Source organism: Lepus europaeus, chromosome 18, assembly GCF_033115175.1.
Source record: "Lepus europaeus isolate LE1 chromosome 18, mLepTim1.pri, whole genome shotgun sequence".
In the NCBI taxonomy this organism is placed as follows: Eukaryota; Metazoa; Chordata; class Mammalia; order Lagomorpha; family Leporidae; genus Lepus; species Lepus europaeus.
The window spans coordinates 15,357,264-15,377,314 of NC_084844.1; the positions used below are offsets into that span (position 1 = coordinate 15,357,264).

The window sequence follows — 20,051 nt, forward strand, 5'->3', positions numbered from 1 at the left end:
CCCAAGCACTTGGGCCATCCTCCACTGCCCTCCCGGGCCACAGCAGAGAGCTAGACTGGAAGAGGAGCAACCAGGACTAGAACCGGCGCCCACATGGGATGCCGGTGCTGCAGGGGGAGGATTAACCAAGTGAGCCAAGGTGCTGACCCCTCATGACTTTTTTTTTTTTTTTTTTTTGAGAGGCAGAGTGGACAGTGAGAGAGAGACAGACAGAGAGAAAGGTCTTCCTTTGCCGTTGGTTCACCCTCCAATGGCCACCGTGGCCGGTGCGCTGCGGCCGGCGCACCGCACTGATCCGAAGGCAGGAGCCAGGTGTTTATCCTGGTCTCCCATGGGGTGCAGGGCCCAAGCACTTGGGCCATCCTCCACTGCACTCCCGGGCCTCAGCAGAGAGCTGGCCTGGAAGAGGGGCAACTGGGACAGAATCCGGCGCCCCGACCGGGACTAGAACCTGGTTGCCGTCACTGCTAGGCAGAGGATTAACCTGTTGAGCCACGGTGCCAGCCTTCATGTATTTTCTCTTTGTATGATGTAACCCTGTTAGTGGAGTGTTGGAGCTGACTCACACTGTTTGAGAGCTGACTGCTGAATTTTTAAGCATCAAATCAGTTCTCCAGCCCTAAGATTGCTGTTAAATATTTACTAGTACATCACTGTCTTTCATGATTATTGTAGTAGTTCATACTATTGTAAGTCTTGATACTGTTAAGTCTTTCAACTTCTTTCTCAAGGTTGCTCTGGCTATTCTTAATCCTTTGAATTCTAAAAATTGGCAATTTGTACATAAAAAATTCTGCAGGCATTTTGCAGAAAACATAGTCTGAGGGAAAAAGTATTGTCTTTGAATCCAGATATGTGACATGTCTCTTCCATTTACCAAATTATCAAATTGTTTAAACTTGGGCCAGCACTATGGTGCAGTGGGTTAATGCCCTGGCCTGAAGTGTTGGCATCCCATGTAGGCACCGGGTCGCATACCGGATGTTCTGTACTTCTGATCCAGCTCTCTGCTGTGGCCTGGGAAAGCAGTACAAGATGGCCCAAGTCCCTGGGCCCCAGCACCCACGTGGGAGACCCGGAAGAAGCTCCTGGCTTTGGATCTGTGCAGCTCCAGCCGCTGCGGCCAATTGGGGAATGAACCAGAGAATGGAAGACCTCTCTCTCTCTCTCTCTCTCTCTCTCTCTCTCTCTCTCTCTCTCTCTGCCTCTCCTCTCTCTGTGTAACTATGACTTTCTAATAAATAAATAACTCTTTAAAAAAATAAATTGTTTAAACTTGAGGGACAGACATGAGAGGTTCTCAGGCATGGAAAGCCAAGACACTGTGGCAAAAAACAATGACCTAAATGAAAGATCTTTGTGAGTGAGATCCCAGCGGAAAGAACAGGTCATCAAAGAAGGAGGTACTTTTCTCTGAAGGGAGGGAAGAACTTCTACTTTGATTATGGCCTTGTCTAAATAAGGTTGGAGTTTGTGAACTCAAGAGGCTTCCATAGCCTTGGCAGCTCATGACAAGAGCCTCGGGTGATTACTGACGTCATAAATAAGAGTGTCAGTTAAATCAACAACAGGAGTCACTGTGCATTTACTCCCCATGTAGGATCTCTGTCCTTAATGTGTTATACTATGAGAATTAACGGTAAAACTAGTATTCAAACAGTACTTTGCACTTTGTGTGTCTGTGGGTGCAAACTGCTAAAATCTTTACTTAGTGTATACTAAGTTGATCTTCTGTATATAAAGATAATTAAAAATGAATTTTTTAAAAAATTTATTTGACAGGTAGAGGTATAGGCAGTGAGAGAGAGAGAAACAGAGAGAAAGGTCTTCCTTCCGTTGGTTCACCCACCAAATGGCTGCTACGGACGGCACTGCACCAATCTGAAGCCAGGAGCCCAGTGCTTCGTCCTGGTCTCCCATGTGGGTGCAGGCGCCCAAACACTTGGGCCATCCTCCACTGCCCTCCCGGGCCACAGCAGAGAGTTGGACTGGAAGAGGAGCAACCAGGACTAGAACTGGCGCCCATATGGGATGCTGGTGCTGCAGGTAGAGGATTAACCAAGTGAGCCACGGTGCCAGCCCTAAAAATGAATCTTAATGAAGAATGTGATGGGAGAGAGAGTAAGAGATGGGATGGTTTGTGGGTGGGAGGGTTGTTATGGGAGGAAAAACTGCTATAATCCAGATGTTTTACTTTCGAAATTTAAATTTATTAAATAAAGGTTTAAAAAAAAAACTTGAGGGGCAGAGAGAGGAAGAGGGAGAGAAAAGAGACAGAGAGAACCCCTATCCACCAGTTCAATGCTTGCAATGGCTGGAGTCGAGAACTTGATCCAGGTCTCCTGCACGGGTGGCAGGGACCTAATTCCTTGAGCCATCACTTGCTGCCTCCCAGGGTCTGCACTGGCAGGAAGTTGAAATCAAGAGCCAGAGCTGGGAGCGAAACCCAGGCATCTGAAGTGGGATTTGGGCATCTCAATCGCCAGGCAAAACACTTGTCTCTTATTTACTAAATTCTTCAATTTCACTCTGTAATGTTATCGCTGTGCGTTAACTGTGGAGGTCTTATACATTTTTGGTTAAAACTGCTCTGAAGTATTACATGTTTTTTGATGCTACTGAAAGCAGTATTTGTTCCAGTTACCCGTCACTACATTAAACAGCTAGAAATGACTCCAATGGCTAAGGCTGGAATCACTGGGAAGCTTCTTCACTCGTGTGGTGTAAGAACTGGAATGACTTGAAGACTGCAACAGTCAATTGACTCCTCTATGTACTTTCTACTCCATTTTTTGTTTGTTTATGTATTTTCAGCTACTTAAAAGGCAGCATGAGAGTGGGAGCAAGAGAGAAGAAGAGCACTCTCTCTTCCATCTGCTGGTTCACTTCCCAAATACCTGCAACAGCCAGGGCTCGGCCAGGCTGAAGCCAGGAGCTTAGAACTCCATTTGCGTCTCCCACGTAGGTGGTAGGGGCCGATCCTCCACTGCTTTCTAGGATGCATTAGCAGGAAGCTGAGGCTAGCCCTGACACTCTGATACAGAAGTGGGCATCCCGAATAGCGGTCTAACCTGCTACACCACAATGCCTGCCCCAATCTCTACTTCTTAACCATTAGCTTGGTGAACTCACTGTAGTCAGACTTTTACATGGCAACCATGACTCTAAAAGTGAACAAGATAGAAGCTGTGTGGACATTTATGATGTATCCTCAGACATTACTTGTTAGGATTCTATTGGCTGAAGCAGTTCTAAGCCTGACCAGGCATGAGTGGAGAAGACACAGACTCTAACTCCTGATGAAAGGAATGATAAAGACTCCAGCCATGTTTTAAAACTGCCTTTAGACTTTTAAAAATTCTCTTTTCAATTGTTTGTTGCTAGTACAGAAATAGATATCTGTACATTGTTGAAAACTTTGTACTTATTAGTCTGAGTAGGCCTTTTTTTCTCCCAGATTCCTTAAGAGTTTCCTAGGGGGCTAGTGTTATGGAGTAATGGGTTAAGCCTCCACCTGCAATGCTGGCATCCCATATGGGCATTGGTTCTAGTCCTGGCTGCTCCACTTCCACTCCATCTTCCTTCTAATGTGTCTGGGAAAGCAGTGGAAGATGGACTTGGGCCACATGTGGGAGACCTGGATAAAGCTTCTGGCTCCTGGCTTCGGACTGGCCCAATCCCAGCTATTGTGGCCATTTGGGGAGTGGACCAGTGGATGGAAGTTCTCTCTCTCTCTCTCTAACTCAGCCTTTCAAATAAATAAAATATTTTTTTTTTACAAAAAAGTTTTCTAGGTAAACAATCATATTGTCTGTAAATAAGGATTGTTTTATGTCTTCCTTCCCAAGCTTTGTGCTATCTGGTTGCCTGTTTATTTTCTTATTGTAGTAATTTGGACCAGCAGTGCAATGTTGAATGTATATAGCAAGAGTGAGGTAACATTCTTTTTTCATTTTTATTTTTAAGCTTATTTTATTTATTTGAAAGATAAAATTATATATAGAGAGGGAGAGACAGAGAAAGATGCAAAGACTGCAGTGCTCAGGGCTGGGCCGGCCGAAGCCAGAAGCCTGGAACACCTTCTGGATCTGGACTGGGAGCAGAGCAGTGGGGACTCAAACCAGGGCTCATGTAGGATACCAGCATCACAACTGGCACTTAACATGCTGTGCCACAAGGCCAGCCCCAGATGTAACACTGCTGTCTTGTTCTTGACCTTGGGGATTAATTAGTCAACATTTAGCCACTGGTTGTTTTGCAATTGTCCTTTATCAAACTAAACTTCTATTTAAAAAAATTATTATTTTCATCTACTTGAAAGGCAGAGCAACTCTGTGTGTGTGTGTGTGTGTGTGTGTGAGAGAGAGAGAGAGAGAGAGAGAGAGAGAGAGAGAGAGAGAGAGAGAGAGAGAAATCTTCTATCTGCTGGTTTACTCCCCAAGTGCCAGGGCTGGGCCAGGCCAAAGCCAGGAGTGAGAAATTCTATCTGCCTCCTAGGATGTAATAGCAAGAAGCTAAATTGGAAGCAGATTTGCTGGGACTTAAAACCAGCACTCCAACATGGGATGCAGGTATCCCAAGCAGCAGGTTAACCTGCTGCACCACAATGCCCGCCCATAAGATTCCTTTTATTCCTAATTTGCAGGTTTTAGAAAAAAAATTATTAACTCGTGTGGTATTTTGTCAAATGCTTTTCTGAATTTATTGAGATGATTACATGGATGGTTTCCTTTATTCTGTTAATATGATGAATTACACTGATTAACTTTCAAATGCTAAATAACATCACATTCCGACCAAGACAGACTCATCAGTTTGCTAGTTTTCCTTCTGGATGTTGCTTTGAAGGTCATGAGGAATACTGTTCTGTAATTATCTTTTCTCATAAGGTCCTTATCATATTTTGGTGTCAGTATCATACTTGCCTAATAAAATAAATTGAGGGAAGTTTCCACTTTCCTCTATTTTCTTTTAAATATATTTTTAAAAATTTTTATTTATTTGACAGGTAGAGTTACAGACAGTGAGACAGAAAGACAGAGAGAAAGGTCTTCCTCCTGTTGGTTCACTGCCTAAATGGCCGCTATGGCCGGCGCTGCACCGGATCAGAAGCCAGGGGCTTCTTCCTGGTCTCCCAAGTGGGTGTAGGGCCCAAGCACTTGGGCCATCCTCCACTGCCCTCCCAGGCCACAGCAGAGAGCTGGACTGGAAGAGGAGCAACTGGGACTAGAACCTGGCACCCATATGGGAGGCCGGTGCCGTAGGCGGAGGATTAACCTAGTGTGCCACGGCACCGGCCCCTTGCCTACTTATTTTAACAGTTACTGAAGAAAGGTGTTAAAATCTCTAAAAATCAATTTGTCTATATCTTTAGTTTTGTCAGTTTTTGAGTGCACTTTGAATCTCTTTTATTAGGTGAATTCACATTTAAGACTATTGTACCTTCTTGATAAGTTGGCTGGTCTATGTCTGTTAAGTGCCTCTAGTGATCCTCCTGCCTTGAAGTGTATTCTGATTTTAGGCAGGTAACGTCTAGAAAAACATTACATGCTAACTCTGAGGAGCCACACTTATATATACCCTGGAAAGCCATCACATAACTACCTACACCTCAGTAACAGAACATTCTCCCAGAACAGGGCTGCCCATTCTGTTTTATATCATGGTACACAAAGACAATACATTTTAAAAGATAAACATGGAGGCTAGTGCTGTGGTGTAATGGGTTAAGTTACCGCCTGAAATGCTGGCATTCTATATGGGCACCGGTTCGAGTCCTGGTTACTCCACTTCTGATCCCACTCTCTGCTAATGCATCTGGGAAAGCAGCAGAGGACGGCCTAAGTCCTTGGGCCTCTGAACCCATAGGGGAAACCTGGAAGAAGCTCCTGGCTTCAGCCTGGCCAGTCTGGGAAATTGTGGTCATCTGGAGAATGAACCAGTAAATGGAAGATCTGATTTTAATAAATCTACTTCAACTTCCCATGTTTACACTATACACATTTTTCTATTATTTATTTTATTTTTCATTTCATATTTTTTTATTGTATGAATGAAAGCATTTTTACATAGATACAACTTTAGGAATATAGTAGTTCTTTCCCCCACACCCCTCACCCCACTCCCATTCCACCTCCCATTCCCTCTCCCATCTCCTTATTCATTATGGATCATTTTCAGCATGATTTTACATACAGAGGACCAACTCTACGCTAATCACAGATTTCAACAATTTGCCCCCACACCCACATACAACATATAGAGTACAGTTTGAGGAGAGAATTTGCAGCCGATTCTCATATTACAATTTGATAGGGACAGAGGTCCTACCTGGGGAGCAAGTGCACAGTGACTACTGTTGTTCCTTTAACAATTAACACTCTTTATTTGTGATGTCAATGATCAACCAAGGCTCTTGTCATGGGCTGCCAAAGCTATGGAAGCCTTTTGTGACCGCAGACTCCATCAGTATTTGGACACGGCCATAAGCAAAGTGGATACAGTATTTGGACACGGCCATAAGCAAAGTGGATGCTCTCTTCTCCCTTCAGAGAAGAGTGTCTCCTTCTTTGATGACCCTTTCTTCTGAGGTCTCACAGAGATCCTCCGTGTAGGATTTTTTTCCCCAGAGTCTTGTATTTCCATGCCTGAAATGCTCCTGCAAGCCTTTCAGCCTGACCAGGAAGCCGTATGGGACGATTCTGAGGTCAGTCTATTATTTACTTTTTACTTTCAATCTGTCTTTGTATTTAAATAACATCATGTGGATAGAATTTACTTTTTATTCAGTCCTATAGTCTTTCAATATAAAAGTGCTTAATCTATTTACATTTAATGTAATTATTGGTATGACTGACTTAAAGTCTATCATCTTGCTTGTTTCATCTTTTTTAAAAAACTTTTCTTTCTTTCCTGAACTCTTTTGGGTTAATCAAATAATTTTTAGCATTTAATAAATTTTTTTTCCAGCTATTGTTTACGAAGGTGATTTTTAAGGGCAAGTAAAAACATGAAAATAAGATGAAGCTATTAAATTCACTTTAAAGATTAGAGATAAATAAACCTAGTTAGTCTGCTCTAAATAAACAGTTAATCTATCTTGGGGCAAATTATAAAACATAAAATATCATTGAGAATTTGCAACTCATTCTGCAAGCTTTTAGGTATTCTCCATGAATTAGCCTTGAGGTGTATGGAGATCCTTTAACACTGTTCTTCCTTCAACAGCAAGCAGTTTCTATGTTCACTTACTCATTCAAAATGTATTTCCTGAATGTCTACTACATTCAAAGTGAGATAGCCACTATGAAAGATAAAAGTTGAATAAGAAAAGTTTCTTAACGTCAACAACACGGGGGTAGGATAAGAATAGAAATAACTAATTCTTGTAAAGTACAAAGTATATTTGGGATATAGTAAATATTCAATAAATGTGATAAAATTTTAAATTGCTATACATACAATGATGTGTTGAATACCAGAATTGAGGTAAAAAAAAAATCTAATGTCAATTCACACTGTGTGTGAATGGGAAGGGGAAGATGAAATAACAAGTATTTCATGAATGAGTTGCATTTAACCTGGTCCTTGTGAGACAGGTAGAATGATGACAAGAAGAGATGTGCCAAGAAGGCAAATCAAAAAAGAAAACAACAATTAGTGTATGGAGCAGAAAAGCATAGAGGAGTATTTGAGAACTAGTGATATTTTAGTTTATGTGTAAACATATGGTTCAAAAGAATAAAAGTGAACAATAAGGCTGTAACCCAGCTTGGATCCAGGCCATCAGGCACCTTGAGTGCTAGACAGACTAAGGAGCTGAAGTTAATTCAGTAGGCAAGAGAGAATCATTGGGAAATTAAGTGATCAGAGAAATGCTTTACAATGCTTTACCTGAAAGCGGCACAGAATGTCTGGAGGACTAAGGAGACTGGGGCAGAGCTTCTCCAGCACGTATGCCAGGGAAGGGTTACATGTGTGCTTTTAAATGAGCCTCTTCAGCTTCCAGGGTATATGGGGCCCAATGCAGCTGTAGCCCCATAGTCAGCCATGGATATGCATGAAGAGTCCTGAATTTTTATCCCAGTGTGCTAAGGAAAATTTTCATGATTATCTAAGTGTGTTATGCTATGAAAGAAGCACTAAACCGGAGAACCGGAGAAGACCACGAAGAGGTAGCAATAAAGATATAATGTGATGGGGAACTAAAGAGCCTTTAGGGTGATAATGGTTGGAATGAGTTTGGGAGAAATGAATGTGAAAATATCATGAAGCTGGAATTAGCAGGATTCCGAGACTGACTGAATGTATAGAAGATAGGCTTAAAAATACCTGTGGAAAAAAGTTCAAGGTTTAGAAAGTTCTAGGGTGTGGTCAAGCTAACAGGTAGCAGAGGTAGAGAGCGAGGTCAACAATTGAGAAGAAAGAGAAATTCCGAGATCCGAGTAACTAGCATGGAAGCTGAAATAACTAAAGCTGACGAACAGAACAGGAATTACAAGCACTCTTTCTTATGAGTACCTCTGAAACCCTTGAAAATATATCTAAGTCTCAGGAATAAACAGGATTGCTCAGAAATCTCAGGTTTACTCAACTTCTTTGCTTCACAGGCAAGGGAATAGGGCAGAGAGATGAAGGAAGGCAAGTGCCACCTTAAAAGAAATGGTTGCACATCTCCTTCAGCCACAGCTGACACTAGAAATACAGAAAAACAAAGGAGTAAAGGTATGGACATGAGTGGGAGACATCACATTTATTTTTTGCTTTTAAAAATAACAGATTTCTTAAGACAAATATACTATGAAATAGCCTTACATATCTTTAAAATACCTTCTAAAGTATACGATTAAGTAATTCCTAATATACATAGGATTGTGCTGCCATGGGTGCTTTTCCTAAACTGATGGAATGAAAAAAAATATTGCATAAAGATAGGGAGGTTCTAAATATAGAAACTCCACAACACTGAGTTGGAGCCACAAATTTACTGATTTATTTGAATGCACGGAAAGGACTGGAAGCTCTACTATCTTTAGTATGAGAAAAATGCATTGTATTTGCAAATGAGAATGAGAATTTTTACAAAGAAAGGATTAAAGTAGCAGTTGCTGCAGAAATTTTGTTCCCTCAAGTAAAATCGTTCTTCCCCTCTTAACTGTATCCTGGAATATTTAGTTTTGGCAACGTGATAAAAATAATCATTTCTATAGCATAACACAGGTGACCTCGGGCTCCAAAACCTCCACCTTTTACCTCATTTGGACCTCATCTATACCTTTGTGGAGGTTTTCCAAAGGCTCCAAGACTCCCCTCCGGAAGGAGGCCATGGGGTCCTGAACACAGGACCGAAGGCTCAGCATGCTCTGTAGGTGAGGCTCTCGAAGAAGCTGTTCCCGATAGGCTGTCAGCTGGGGGGAGCGGCAGAGCAGGGCAGCAACGTTGTGGACAAATTCTGGTACCAGGCAGGTATAGGCGTTATCTGCTTGGCAATAGTGATAGGCGACCACCTACAAAAGGAAGACAGGAAGACAAACATGCTTATGAGTAGCAGGAGTAATAACTATGGTGATTATTTGGTCACTCTAACGCTGTCTTTTGCTTTTCTATTCATCAAATTTTTTAAAAAGATTTATTTATTTATTTAAAAGGCAGAGTTACAGAGAGAAGGAGAGGCAGAGAGAGAAAGACAGAGAGACAGAGAGAGAGAGAGAGAGAGAGAGAGAGAGAGAGAAAGAGAGAAGTTTTCCATCTGCTGGTTCACTCCCCAGTTGGCCACAATGGCTGGAGCTGTGCCAATCTGAAGCAAGGAGGCAGGAGCCAGGAGCTTGTTCCAGGTCTCCCACGCGGGTGCAGGGGCCCCAGGACTTGAGCCATCTTCTACTGCTTTCCCAGGCCATAGCAGAGAGCTGGATTAGAAGTGGAACAGTTGGGACTTGAACTCGTGTCCATATGGGATGCCGGCACTGCAGGCAGCGGCTTTACTTACTACACCACAGTGCTGGCCCTTCTTTTTTTAAAGATTTATTTATTTATTTGAAAGGAAGAGTTACATACAGAGAGGGAGAGTCAGAGAGAGATCTTCTTTTTTTTTTTATTTTTTGACAGGCAGAGTGGACAGTGAGAGAGAGAGACAGAGAGAAAGGTCTTCCTTTGCTGTTGGTTCACCCTCCAATGGCCGCTGCGGCCGGCATGCTGCGGCCGGCGCACCGCACTGATCCGAAGCCAGGAGCCAGGTACTCATCCTGGTCTCCCATGGGGTGCAGAGCCCAAGTACTTGGGCCATCCTCCACTGCACATCCGGGGCATAGCAGAGAGCTGGCCTGGAAGAGGGGCAACAGGGACAGAATCCGGTGCCCCAACCGGGACTAGAACCTGGTGTGCCGGCTCCGCTAGGTGGAGGATTAGCCTATTGAGCCACGGCGCTGGCCGAGAGAGATATTCTATCTGCTGGTCCACTCCCCAGATAGCTACAACAAACAAAGCTGGGCCAGACTAAAGCCAGGGGCCTGGAACTCCACCCAGATGTCCCATGTGGGTGCAGGGGCCCAAGGACCTGGCTTTTTTGTTTTGTTTTGTTTTTTGTATTATTACTTTTTAAAAAAAATTTAGAAAGCTTTTATTTAATAAATACAAATTTCATAGGTACAGCTTTTGGATTATAGTGGTTCTGAATCTCCCCCATATCTGCCCTCCCACTCCCCTCCCTTTCTACCTCCTACTCCTTCTCCCATCCCATTCTTCATTAAGATTCATTTTTAATTAATACAGAAGATCAACTCTATATTAAGTAAAGATTTCATTAGTTTGCACCCACACAGACACACAACGTATAAAGTACTGTTTGAAGACTAGTCTTACTGTTAATTCTCATAGTACAACTCATTAAGGATAGAGGTCCTACATGGGGAACAAGTGCACAGTGACTCCTGCTGTTGATTTAACAACTGATACTCTTATTTATGACGTCAGTGATCACTTGAGGCTTTTGTCTTGAGCTGCCGATGATAAAGAAACAGAACTTCTGAGTCCACAAACTTTGACCTTATTTAGACAGGGCCATAATCAACGTAGAAGTTCTTCCCTCCCTTCAGAGAAAGGCACCTCCTTATTTGATGGCCTGTTCTTTCCGCTGGGATCTCACTCAGAGATCTCTCATGTAGGTCAGTTTTTGCCACAGTGTCTTGGCTTTCCCTGCCTGAAATACACTCATGGGCTTTTTAGCTAGATCCAAATGCCTTAAGGGCTGATTCTGAAGCCAGAGTGCTGTTTAGGGAGTTTGTCATTCTATGAGTCTGCTGTGTGGCCTGCTTCTGGGCTGTTTTTCATTGTTTTCCCAGGCATATTAGCAAGAAGCTGCACTGTAAGTGAAGCAGCTAGGACCTAAAAGTGGTGCTCATATTGGATGCCGGCACTGCAGGCAGGGGCAGTTTTACCTGCTATGTCACAATGCCAGCTCCCCATTCTTCAACTTTTTCAGGTGAAAATACCAGTGGCTAACTCAGAAACTGTGATTTATGACAGGTAATATGATGAAAAGAACTTTGATATGCTATTTCTATTATATACATACAATGTTATAATGTGGAATTAAATTTAAAAACAAGAATTGAGTTTTACTTCTGGATTATGAGAAATGCAAAGCAAGCCTGAGAATTAAGAGTTACATTAATATCACTAACATTTATACAGCATGGAGTAGTACAGTAAAAGCTAATACTATAATAAAGCATTAGGAATAAAATAATTGAAGAGAAATCCTGGTAGTCTGAACACCCACATATGCCTATACTACACATCAGACTTGTTGTGTTATAAACTAAGCCTTGTACAAAATACATTCTTGATTTAAAAATTATCACTTTTTTCTGAGTACTCAGGCAGAGACATGAGTATCAGAATTAGATTAAAGGAAGAAGGAATGGGATGAGGGTTTTTTTTTTTTTTTAAATACATGTCTTAAATGAAAAGAATTTAGAAATTTTTGAGCCTTAGGTATCACTCAGGGCAGGGATGGGGAACCCATGTTCTGCCAAGGGCTACTGCAGAACAGACATTCAGCCCAATGGTTAAGACACCACAGTTCCACACTTGGGTACTTGGCTTCAATTCCTGGCTCCAGTTTCCTGCCATTGCAGATCCCAGGAGGCAACAGTGATGGCTCAAGTGATTGGGTTCCTGGCTCCTGGCGTATCTCTCACATAAAGAAAAACTAAAAAACAAAAACCAAAAACTGGCAAAGGAGACTCAGCTTGAACGTATGGGAAGCATCTGACATGGTACTCAGCACATGGTATATCTGGGTAATAGCAGCCTATGTTGTCATTATCATCAGGATCATCTCCATCTTCCTCTGCCTCCTCTGCACTTTATCTTTTTCAGTTATTAGCTTTGTACCTGTGGGCATCTGAAATCTGTCATAGTGGCATTTGTAGATATACTACTGGGATTGTAGCTGTTTAGTCATCATTCAGAAAACAGTCATCCACTAAGGGGTTCTACTTTGAAAAGACTCCCAATCTTTGAGTATGTTCATTCTAGCTCTTTTACACAGACTGGAAATGTCTATTACTTAAAAAAAAGCACTCAAAATCCTTTTCATCAAAAATTTAGAAAAACTGGACACCACAGAAATGTTACTGCATATAGAAATCTGAACAGAGGAACTGCTTGTGAGTGAGGCAGTGAAGCCCAAGCACAATATGAAAAGTGCAAACCAGAGGTTGTATTGGAAAAATCTCCACTCTTTTCTTTTAGATTGGTTAGTCACTGTTTTATTACCTATCTTAAACACATGTAAAGAATGTAAAGAGGAAATCTGTCAGCAATTGATCTGCCTTCTCAATGAACACTAAATGTCGGTGGTTATGTCTGCAAGGATACAAATCTCTTCTTGATAGAGAGCAAAGAGCAAACCTCTGAACCTGTAAGTTTTGATCAGATCTCACTTCAGTTGTTTCCACATTGGTGAAGCTACACACATGTGTACATTCTATCTGTCAAAAGCATCTTATACTTCTCCAAAATTATCTATTGATACTAAATAACTTTTCCTATGTTTAAAAACAGAAAACAATTCTGGAAATACATATATTTTTTCTTTTACCAGAGCTCAGTATTGGATATTAGATTATTCCCTATAGGTTTGAGGAAGTCATCATGTTTGCCTACACATAATCACTGTTGTTCCAACTATTTGGAAACGGTTCAGAACTAGTGTACTTCCAACAGATCAGCAAGTAAAACCTTTCTCCTTGGTGAATTCTTGTCTCTAAAATGGTTTGTCTGGATTTCATTTTTAGTTATATCTTTTTATATTATTAATTTTTTCCCATCTCATGTTTTCTTGATGTTGAATCTCTAAACATTTTATCATAACAAATCTATACAAAATGTATCTGGTATGACTAGAGTTGCATTAATCCTTTGGTAGAAAATAAATAAATTGTAGGTTACTCCTGTGAAGAAAGAAAAAAAGGGGCAGGATGTAGGTTATATAAACAAAGAAAAAACTGGAGGTCAGTAAGCACTGTTTTGATTTAATGCTGTATCCAGGGAACAATAAAAGTAATCATCACCCTCATCATAGGTATTGAGCGGCAGCAAGTCTTCAGACTTGTGTTAAAAGTCCAAGGCCTTCAAGCTCCATAGACCATTTTCCACCACAAATAATCTGACAGAATTAAGCAAATCGCACATAAAGGCAGTTTTAATATTTTTTAAAGATTTACTTATTTGAAAGTCAGAGCTACAGAGACGAGGGGGCGAGAGGGAGAAAGGGGATAAGAAAGAAAGAGAGAGACAGACAGAGAGACAGAGACAAACAGACAAGACCTTCCATGTGCTGGTTCTCTCCCCAATGGCTGCAACAGCCAGGTCTGAGCCAGGAGCTTCCTCTGGGTCTCCCACATGGGTGCAGAGGCCCAAGAACTTGGGCCATCTTTGAGTGCTTTTCCCAGGCTCATTAGCAGGGAGCTGGATGGGAAATGGAACAGCTGGGACTTGAAGCAGCGCCTATATAGGATGCCAGTGATATCATGTCACAGGCAAGGCACTTTGAATATCAAGAATTCATTTGTATAAAAAAAACTAAGTTACGTAATGACTGGCATTTGTATCATTTAAATTCTAACTGCAATTGCCTTTCCCATCCTGTCTACTCTCACACTCTTATTCCAAGTCTCCTTTTGCGAACTGCTTCTCCCTTACCACAACCTGACTGATTTCCTAATCATCACAGTTCTTTAAACTTACAAGATAAAGTTTGGTTCAAAAAATTTCTAGGGACCTGGAGAAAGTAGTTGCTACTTTCTCCTGTCTCTGAAATTGGATACTAATCCTTATTCTGGGACTGGAAGCTAATAATAGCTACCAGACCTTGGGTTCTAACTCGGGAATTTTCTAGCTTGGCATCCATTGGTGGGTTGTGTGCGGGTGTCGGACTTTTATTTCTTTTTTAACTTTTTACTTTGAACTAATTTTAGACTTACAGAAATGTTACAGAAATGGCACACAGTTTCCATATATCCCTTACTCACCTTCCATTATTATTAACATCTCGCATACCTATAGCACAATTATCAAAACCAGGAAATCAACACTGGCACAAAAGTATTACCGAAAGACATTAAAATTTATAGAGTTTTCCACTATGCCCTTTTCTGTTCCAGGAGTCTATCCAGTACCCCATATTGCATTTTTCTATTTCTCCTTGGTCTCTAATCTTTAAGAGATCTTCCGTCGTTGCTTTCCATGATTTTGACACTTTGAAGTGTACTGGTCTGTTACTCTGCTGAATGTCTCTTAATTTGGGTTTGTCTAATGCTTTTTCATCACCTGATACTTTTTGGCAAAAATACCACAAATACAATGAATGCTGTGTCCTTCTTAGTAGTTCATATCATTGGGGTTCATAATGTTGGCATTTCTTGTTACCTGTGATGTTGACTTTATTCACATTAAGCTTCTACCAGCTTTCTCCATTGTAAAGTTATCCTATTTCCCTTGTGGTTCATATCTTGGGAGAGATCCTTTTGGGACTATGAAAACCTTGTTTTTTGTCAAAGTTTTGCCCATTAACTTTAGTATTCATTGGTGTATCCTATTTGCAACAATTACTGCTGAAGTGTTTGTCTCACAATGATGTTCTATTTCCTTCTTTCCACATTTAAAAATTTTTTCTATTTATCTGAAAGGCAGAGTTACAGAGAAACAGACAGGCAGAGAGAGCTCTTCCATTTGCTGGTTCACTCCCCAAAAGGCCACAATGGCCAGGGCTGGGCCAGTCTGAAGCCAGCAGCCCCAACATGGGTTACAGGGGCCCAAGGACCTAGACCATCTTCTTCTGCATTCCCAGGCACATTAGCAAGGAGCAGGATTGGAAATGGAGCAGCTGGGACTCCAACTGTTTGTCTCTCTGCATTTCAAATAAAAATTAGAAAAATAATTGTTGGTACTGGCATTCTGGTGTAGCAGGTTAAGCCACCTCTTGTAACACTAGCATCTCATATCAGACTGCCAGTTCAAGTCCAGACTATTTTGCTTCTGATACAGCTTCTTGCTAATGTGCCAGGGAAGGCAGCAGAAGATGGCCCAAGTACTTAGGACCCTGTCACCTCTACAGACCTAGGTGGAGTTCCTGATTCCTGGCTTGGTCTGGTCCAGACCAGTGTATCTTGTGGCAGTTTGGGGAGTGAATCAGTAGATGAAAGATCTTTTCTTTCTCTGCTTCTCACACTCTCTCTGTTGCTCTACCTTTCAAATAAATAAAATCTTAAAAAAAAAATTCCTAATATATACACCTGTGAGAAGTACATTTATTAACTAGATTATAGTACATAAGTACTAATAGTTATAAATAATCTATAATAATACTTTTTGTCTTCAGTATGACAATATCCAGTCAAATATTGTTTTCTGGAGTTATTTTGGGTATATGAACACTACCAGGTTTCTAAGACTTACAGCCATACAAAAAGACATATTCACCCCACTATCCCATATCTACTACCCCCTTCTTTCCATCAATTTCCTACCTATATATTATAGGTGACCAATTTGGTTTCTTGTTTAGCCTTCCTATATTTCTTTTGCAAAAGTGAGCAAATAGAGTTGGTCATCCATATCTGCAGGTTCCCCAGCCATGGATTCAATCAAATGTTTGGATAAAGAAATTGTACCTGTACTGAACACGTACAGACATTTTTTCATAAACATTATTCCCCGAGGGCTCCTGGAACCAATCTCTCTGGGATCTCAAGGGATGACTGTACCTATGTCTTTTCTTATATCCCCTTCTTTTTTACAAGAAGGTTAGTATCCTCCAGATAGTCTTGTACTTTTTCCCCCCACCTAACAATACATCTGAAAACCACAAAGACCTTCTGCATTCTCTTTTTTACAACTGCAAACTATTTCATTGAGTGGATGTATCATAGTTATTTGATCTCTCTATGCATGGATATTTAGGTTATTTCCAATATTTTTCATTTATTAAATAATGCTTTAGTGACTAACTTGTGCAAATACATTTTTGTATTATTTGAAGTGTACCTTCAAGGTAGATTTCTAGAAGCAAGAAACTGGATTGAAAGGAAAGTGTATATTACAGTTTTGTCTGGTATTAACATATTTCCCTCCATTCCCACCAGTATGAGTGTCTGTTTTCTCATGGCCTTGCCAACAATATGTACTGTCATAGTTTTAAATTTTTTTGCCAGTGTTATAGGTGTCAATGGTAACTCAGTGTTGTTTCAGTTTGTGTCTTTTAAGTGAGTTTGAATGTATTTATCTGTGGCATATGTTGCAAATATTTTTCCTTAAAAATCTATTTATTGGCCAGCGCCATGGCTTAACAGGCTAATCCTCCGCATAGCAGCGCCGGCACACCGGGTTCCAGTCCTGGTTGGGGCGCCGGATTCTATCCCGGTTGCCCCTCTTCCAGGCCAGCTCTCTGCTATGGCCCGGGAAGGCAGTGGAGGATGGCCCAAGTTCTTGGGCCCTGCACCTGCGTTGGAGACCAGGAGAAGCACCTGGCTCCTGGCTTCGGATCAGCATGATGTGCCGGCAGCAGCGGCCATTGGAGGGTGAACCAACGGCAAAAAGGAAGACCTTTCTCTCTGTCTCTCTCTCACTATCCACTCTGCCTGTCAAAAAAAAAAAAAAAAAAAAGAAATAGAAGAAGATACCAAAAAATGGAAAAATCTTCAGTGTTCATGGATTAGAAGAATCAATAGCATCAAAATGTCCATTCTCCCAAAAGCAACTGATAGATTCAACGTGATATCAATCAAAATACCAAATACATTCTCTTCTCTTCAGATCTGGAAAAAATGATGCTGAAATTCATATGGAGGCACAGGAGACCTTGAATAGCTAAAGCAATCTTGTACAACAAAAACAGAGCCAGAGGCATCACAACACCAGATTTCAAGACATACTATAGGGCAGTTATAATCAAAACAGCATGGTACTGGTACAGAATCAAATGGATAGACCAATGGAACAGAACAGAAACACCAGAAATGAATCCAAACATCTACAAACAACTTATATTTCATCAAGGAGCTAAAAGCAATTCCTGGAGCAAGGACAGTCTCTTCAACAAATGGTGCTGGGAAAACTGGATTTCCACATGCAGAAGTATGAAGCAAGACCCCACAAAAATCTACTCAACATGGATTAAATATCTAAATCTATGACCTGATACCATCAAATTATTAGAGAACATAGGAGAAACTCTGCAAGATACAGGCACAGGCAAAGACTTCTTGGAAAAGACCCCAGAGGCACAGGCAGTCAAAGCCAAAATTAACAATTGGGATTACATCAAAATGACAAGCTTCTGTACTGCAAAAGAAACAGTCAGAAAAGTGAAGAGGTAACCGACAGAATGGGAGAAAATATCTGCAAACAATGCAACTGATAAAGGATTAATAACCAGAATCTACAAAGAGATCAAGAAACTCCACAACAACAAAACAAACAACCCACTTAAGAGATGGGCCAAGGACCTCAATAGACTTTTTTCAAAAGAAGAAATCCAAATGGCCAACAGACACATGAAAAAATGTTCAGGATCACTAGCATTCAGGGAAATGCAAATCAAAACCACAATGAGGTTTCACCTCACCCTGGTTAGAATGGCTTACATACAGAAATCAACTAACAACATAAGCTGGTGAGGATGTGGGGAAAAAGACACACTAATCCATTGTTGGTGGGAATGCAAACTGGTAAAACCACTATGGAAAACAGTTTGGAGATACCTCAGAAACATGAATATAGCCCTACCACACGACCCAGCCATCCTACTCCTCAGAATTTACCAAAGAGAAATTAAATTGGCAAATAAAAGAGCTATCTGCACCTCAATGTTTAATGCAGCTCAATTCACAATAGCTAAGACCTGGAACCAACCCAAATGCCCATCAACAGTAGACTGGATAAAGAAGTTATGGGACATGTACTCTACAGAATACTACACAGTAGTAAAAAAAAATGAAGTCCGGTCATTTGCAACAAAATGGAGGAATCTGGAAAACATCATGCTGAGTGAAATAAGCCAGTCCCAAAGGGACAAATATCATATGTTCTCCCTGATCGGTGACAACTAACTGAGCACCTAAAAGGAAACCTGTAGAAGTGAAACTGACAATATGAGAAACATTGACTTGATCAGCTCTTGTCCTGACTGTCCAGGAACAGCTTACTATTTTATTCTTTTCAATATTTCCTTTTTCTACTTAATACCATTAGTTGAACTCTTTAAATTTAAATTTAAATTCAACTGAAAATTGATCCCTGTTAAAAAATGAGAGAGGGAGGAGATGTACAGTTTGGCATACGCTCACTGGGACTTACTCCTAATGGTAAAGCTAGAAACGTGCTGTGGGACTCCAACTTTCATTAAGTTGGCAGGTACCAATGCCATCTTACTAGTTAAAGTGATCAGTTAAGTTCATAATTGATCATGAAGACAGGATTAAGTGTCAAAGGAATAACATAAATAAGGTCAGTGTCTGCTAATAATAATTGATAGATTTAAATAGATTTAAAAAGGAGAAAATGATCCAACATGGGAAACGGGATACATAGCAGACTCATAGAATGACAAACTCCCTAAACAGCACTCTGGCCTCAGAATCAGCCCTTAATGCATTTGTGTATGGCTAAAAAGCCCATGAGAGCCTCTCAGGCATGAAAAGCCAAGACACTGTGGCAAAAAAGAATGACCTAAATGAAAGACCTCTGTGAGATCCCAGTGGAAAGAACAGGCCATAAAAGAAGGAGGTACCTTTCTCTGAAGGGAGGAGAGAATTTCCACTTTGACTATTGCCTTGTCTAAATAAGGTCGGAGTTTGTGTACTCAAGAGGCTTCCATAGCCTTCACAGCTCATGATGAGAGCCTCAGGTGATCACTGACGTCATAAATAGATTGTCAATTGTTAAATCAACAACAGGAGTCACTGTGCACTTACTCCCCATGTAGGATCTCTGTCCTTAATGTGTTGTACTATAAGAATTAACAGTAGGCCGGTGCCACGGCTCAACAGGCTAATCCTCCGCCTAGCAGTGCCGGCACACCAGGTTCTAGTCCAGGTCGGGGTGCCGGATTCTGTCCCGGTTGCCCCTCTTCCAGGCCAGCTCTCTGCTGTGGCCTGGGAGTGCAGTGGAGGATGGCCCAAGTCCTTGGGCCCTGCACCTGCGTTGGAGACCAGGAGAAGCACCTGGCTCCTGCCTTCGCATTAGCGCAGAGCGCTGGCTGCAGCGCACCGGCCGTGGCAGTCATTGGAGGGTGAACCAATGGCAAAGGAAGACTTTTCTCTCTCACTCTCCACTCTGTAAAAAAAAAAAAAAAAAAAAAAAAAAAAAGAATTAACAGTAAAAACTAGTATTCAAACAGTACTTTGTACTTTGTATGTCTGCAATCTGTTGAAATCTTTACTTAGTATATACTAAATTGATCTTTTGTATATAAAGATAATTAAAAATGAATCTTAATGAAGAATGGGATGGGAGAGGGAGTAGGAAATGGGATGGTTTGCAGGTGGGAG

The 20,051-nt window shown here is 41.2% G+C and overlaps 1 protein-coding gene across 15 annotated transcripts in view; it reads right to left on the bottom strand.

Annotated features, from left to right (window-relative positions):
• The window catches only part of TANC2 (tetratricopeptide repeat, ankyrin repeat and coiled-coil containing 2), a 449,007-nt gene that overhangs the window by 81,579 nt on the left and 347,377 nt on the right, over positions 1-20,051 (bottom strand). For all 15 annotated transcript variants that reach the window (XR_009868432.1, XR_009868431.1, XR_009868430.1 and 12 more), the window contains one exon: positions 9,275-9,506. Coding sequence is in view for 12 of the 15 variants with exons in the window: in XM_062215498.1 (XP_062071482.1) it covers positions 9,275-9,506 (232 nt within the window). In the remaining 3 variants the exon portion in view is untranslated. The remainder of the gene's footprint in view (positions 1-9,274; positions 9,507-20,051) is intronic.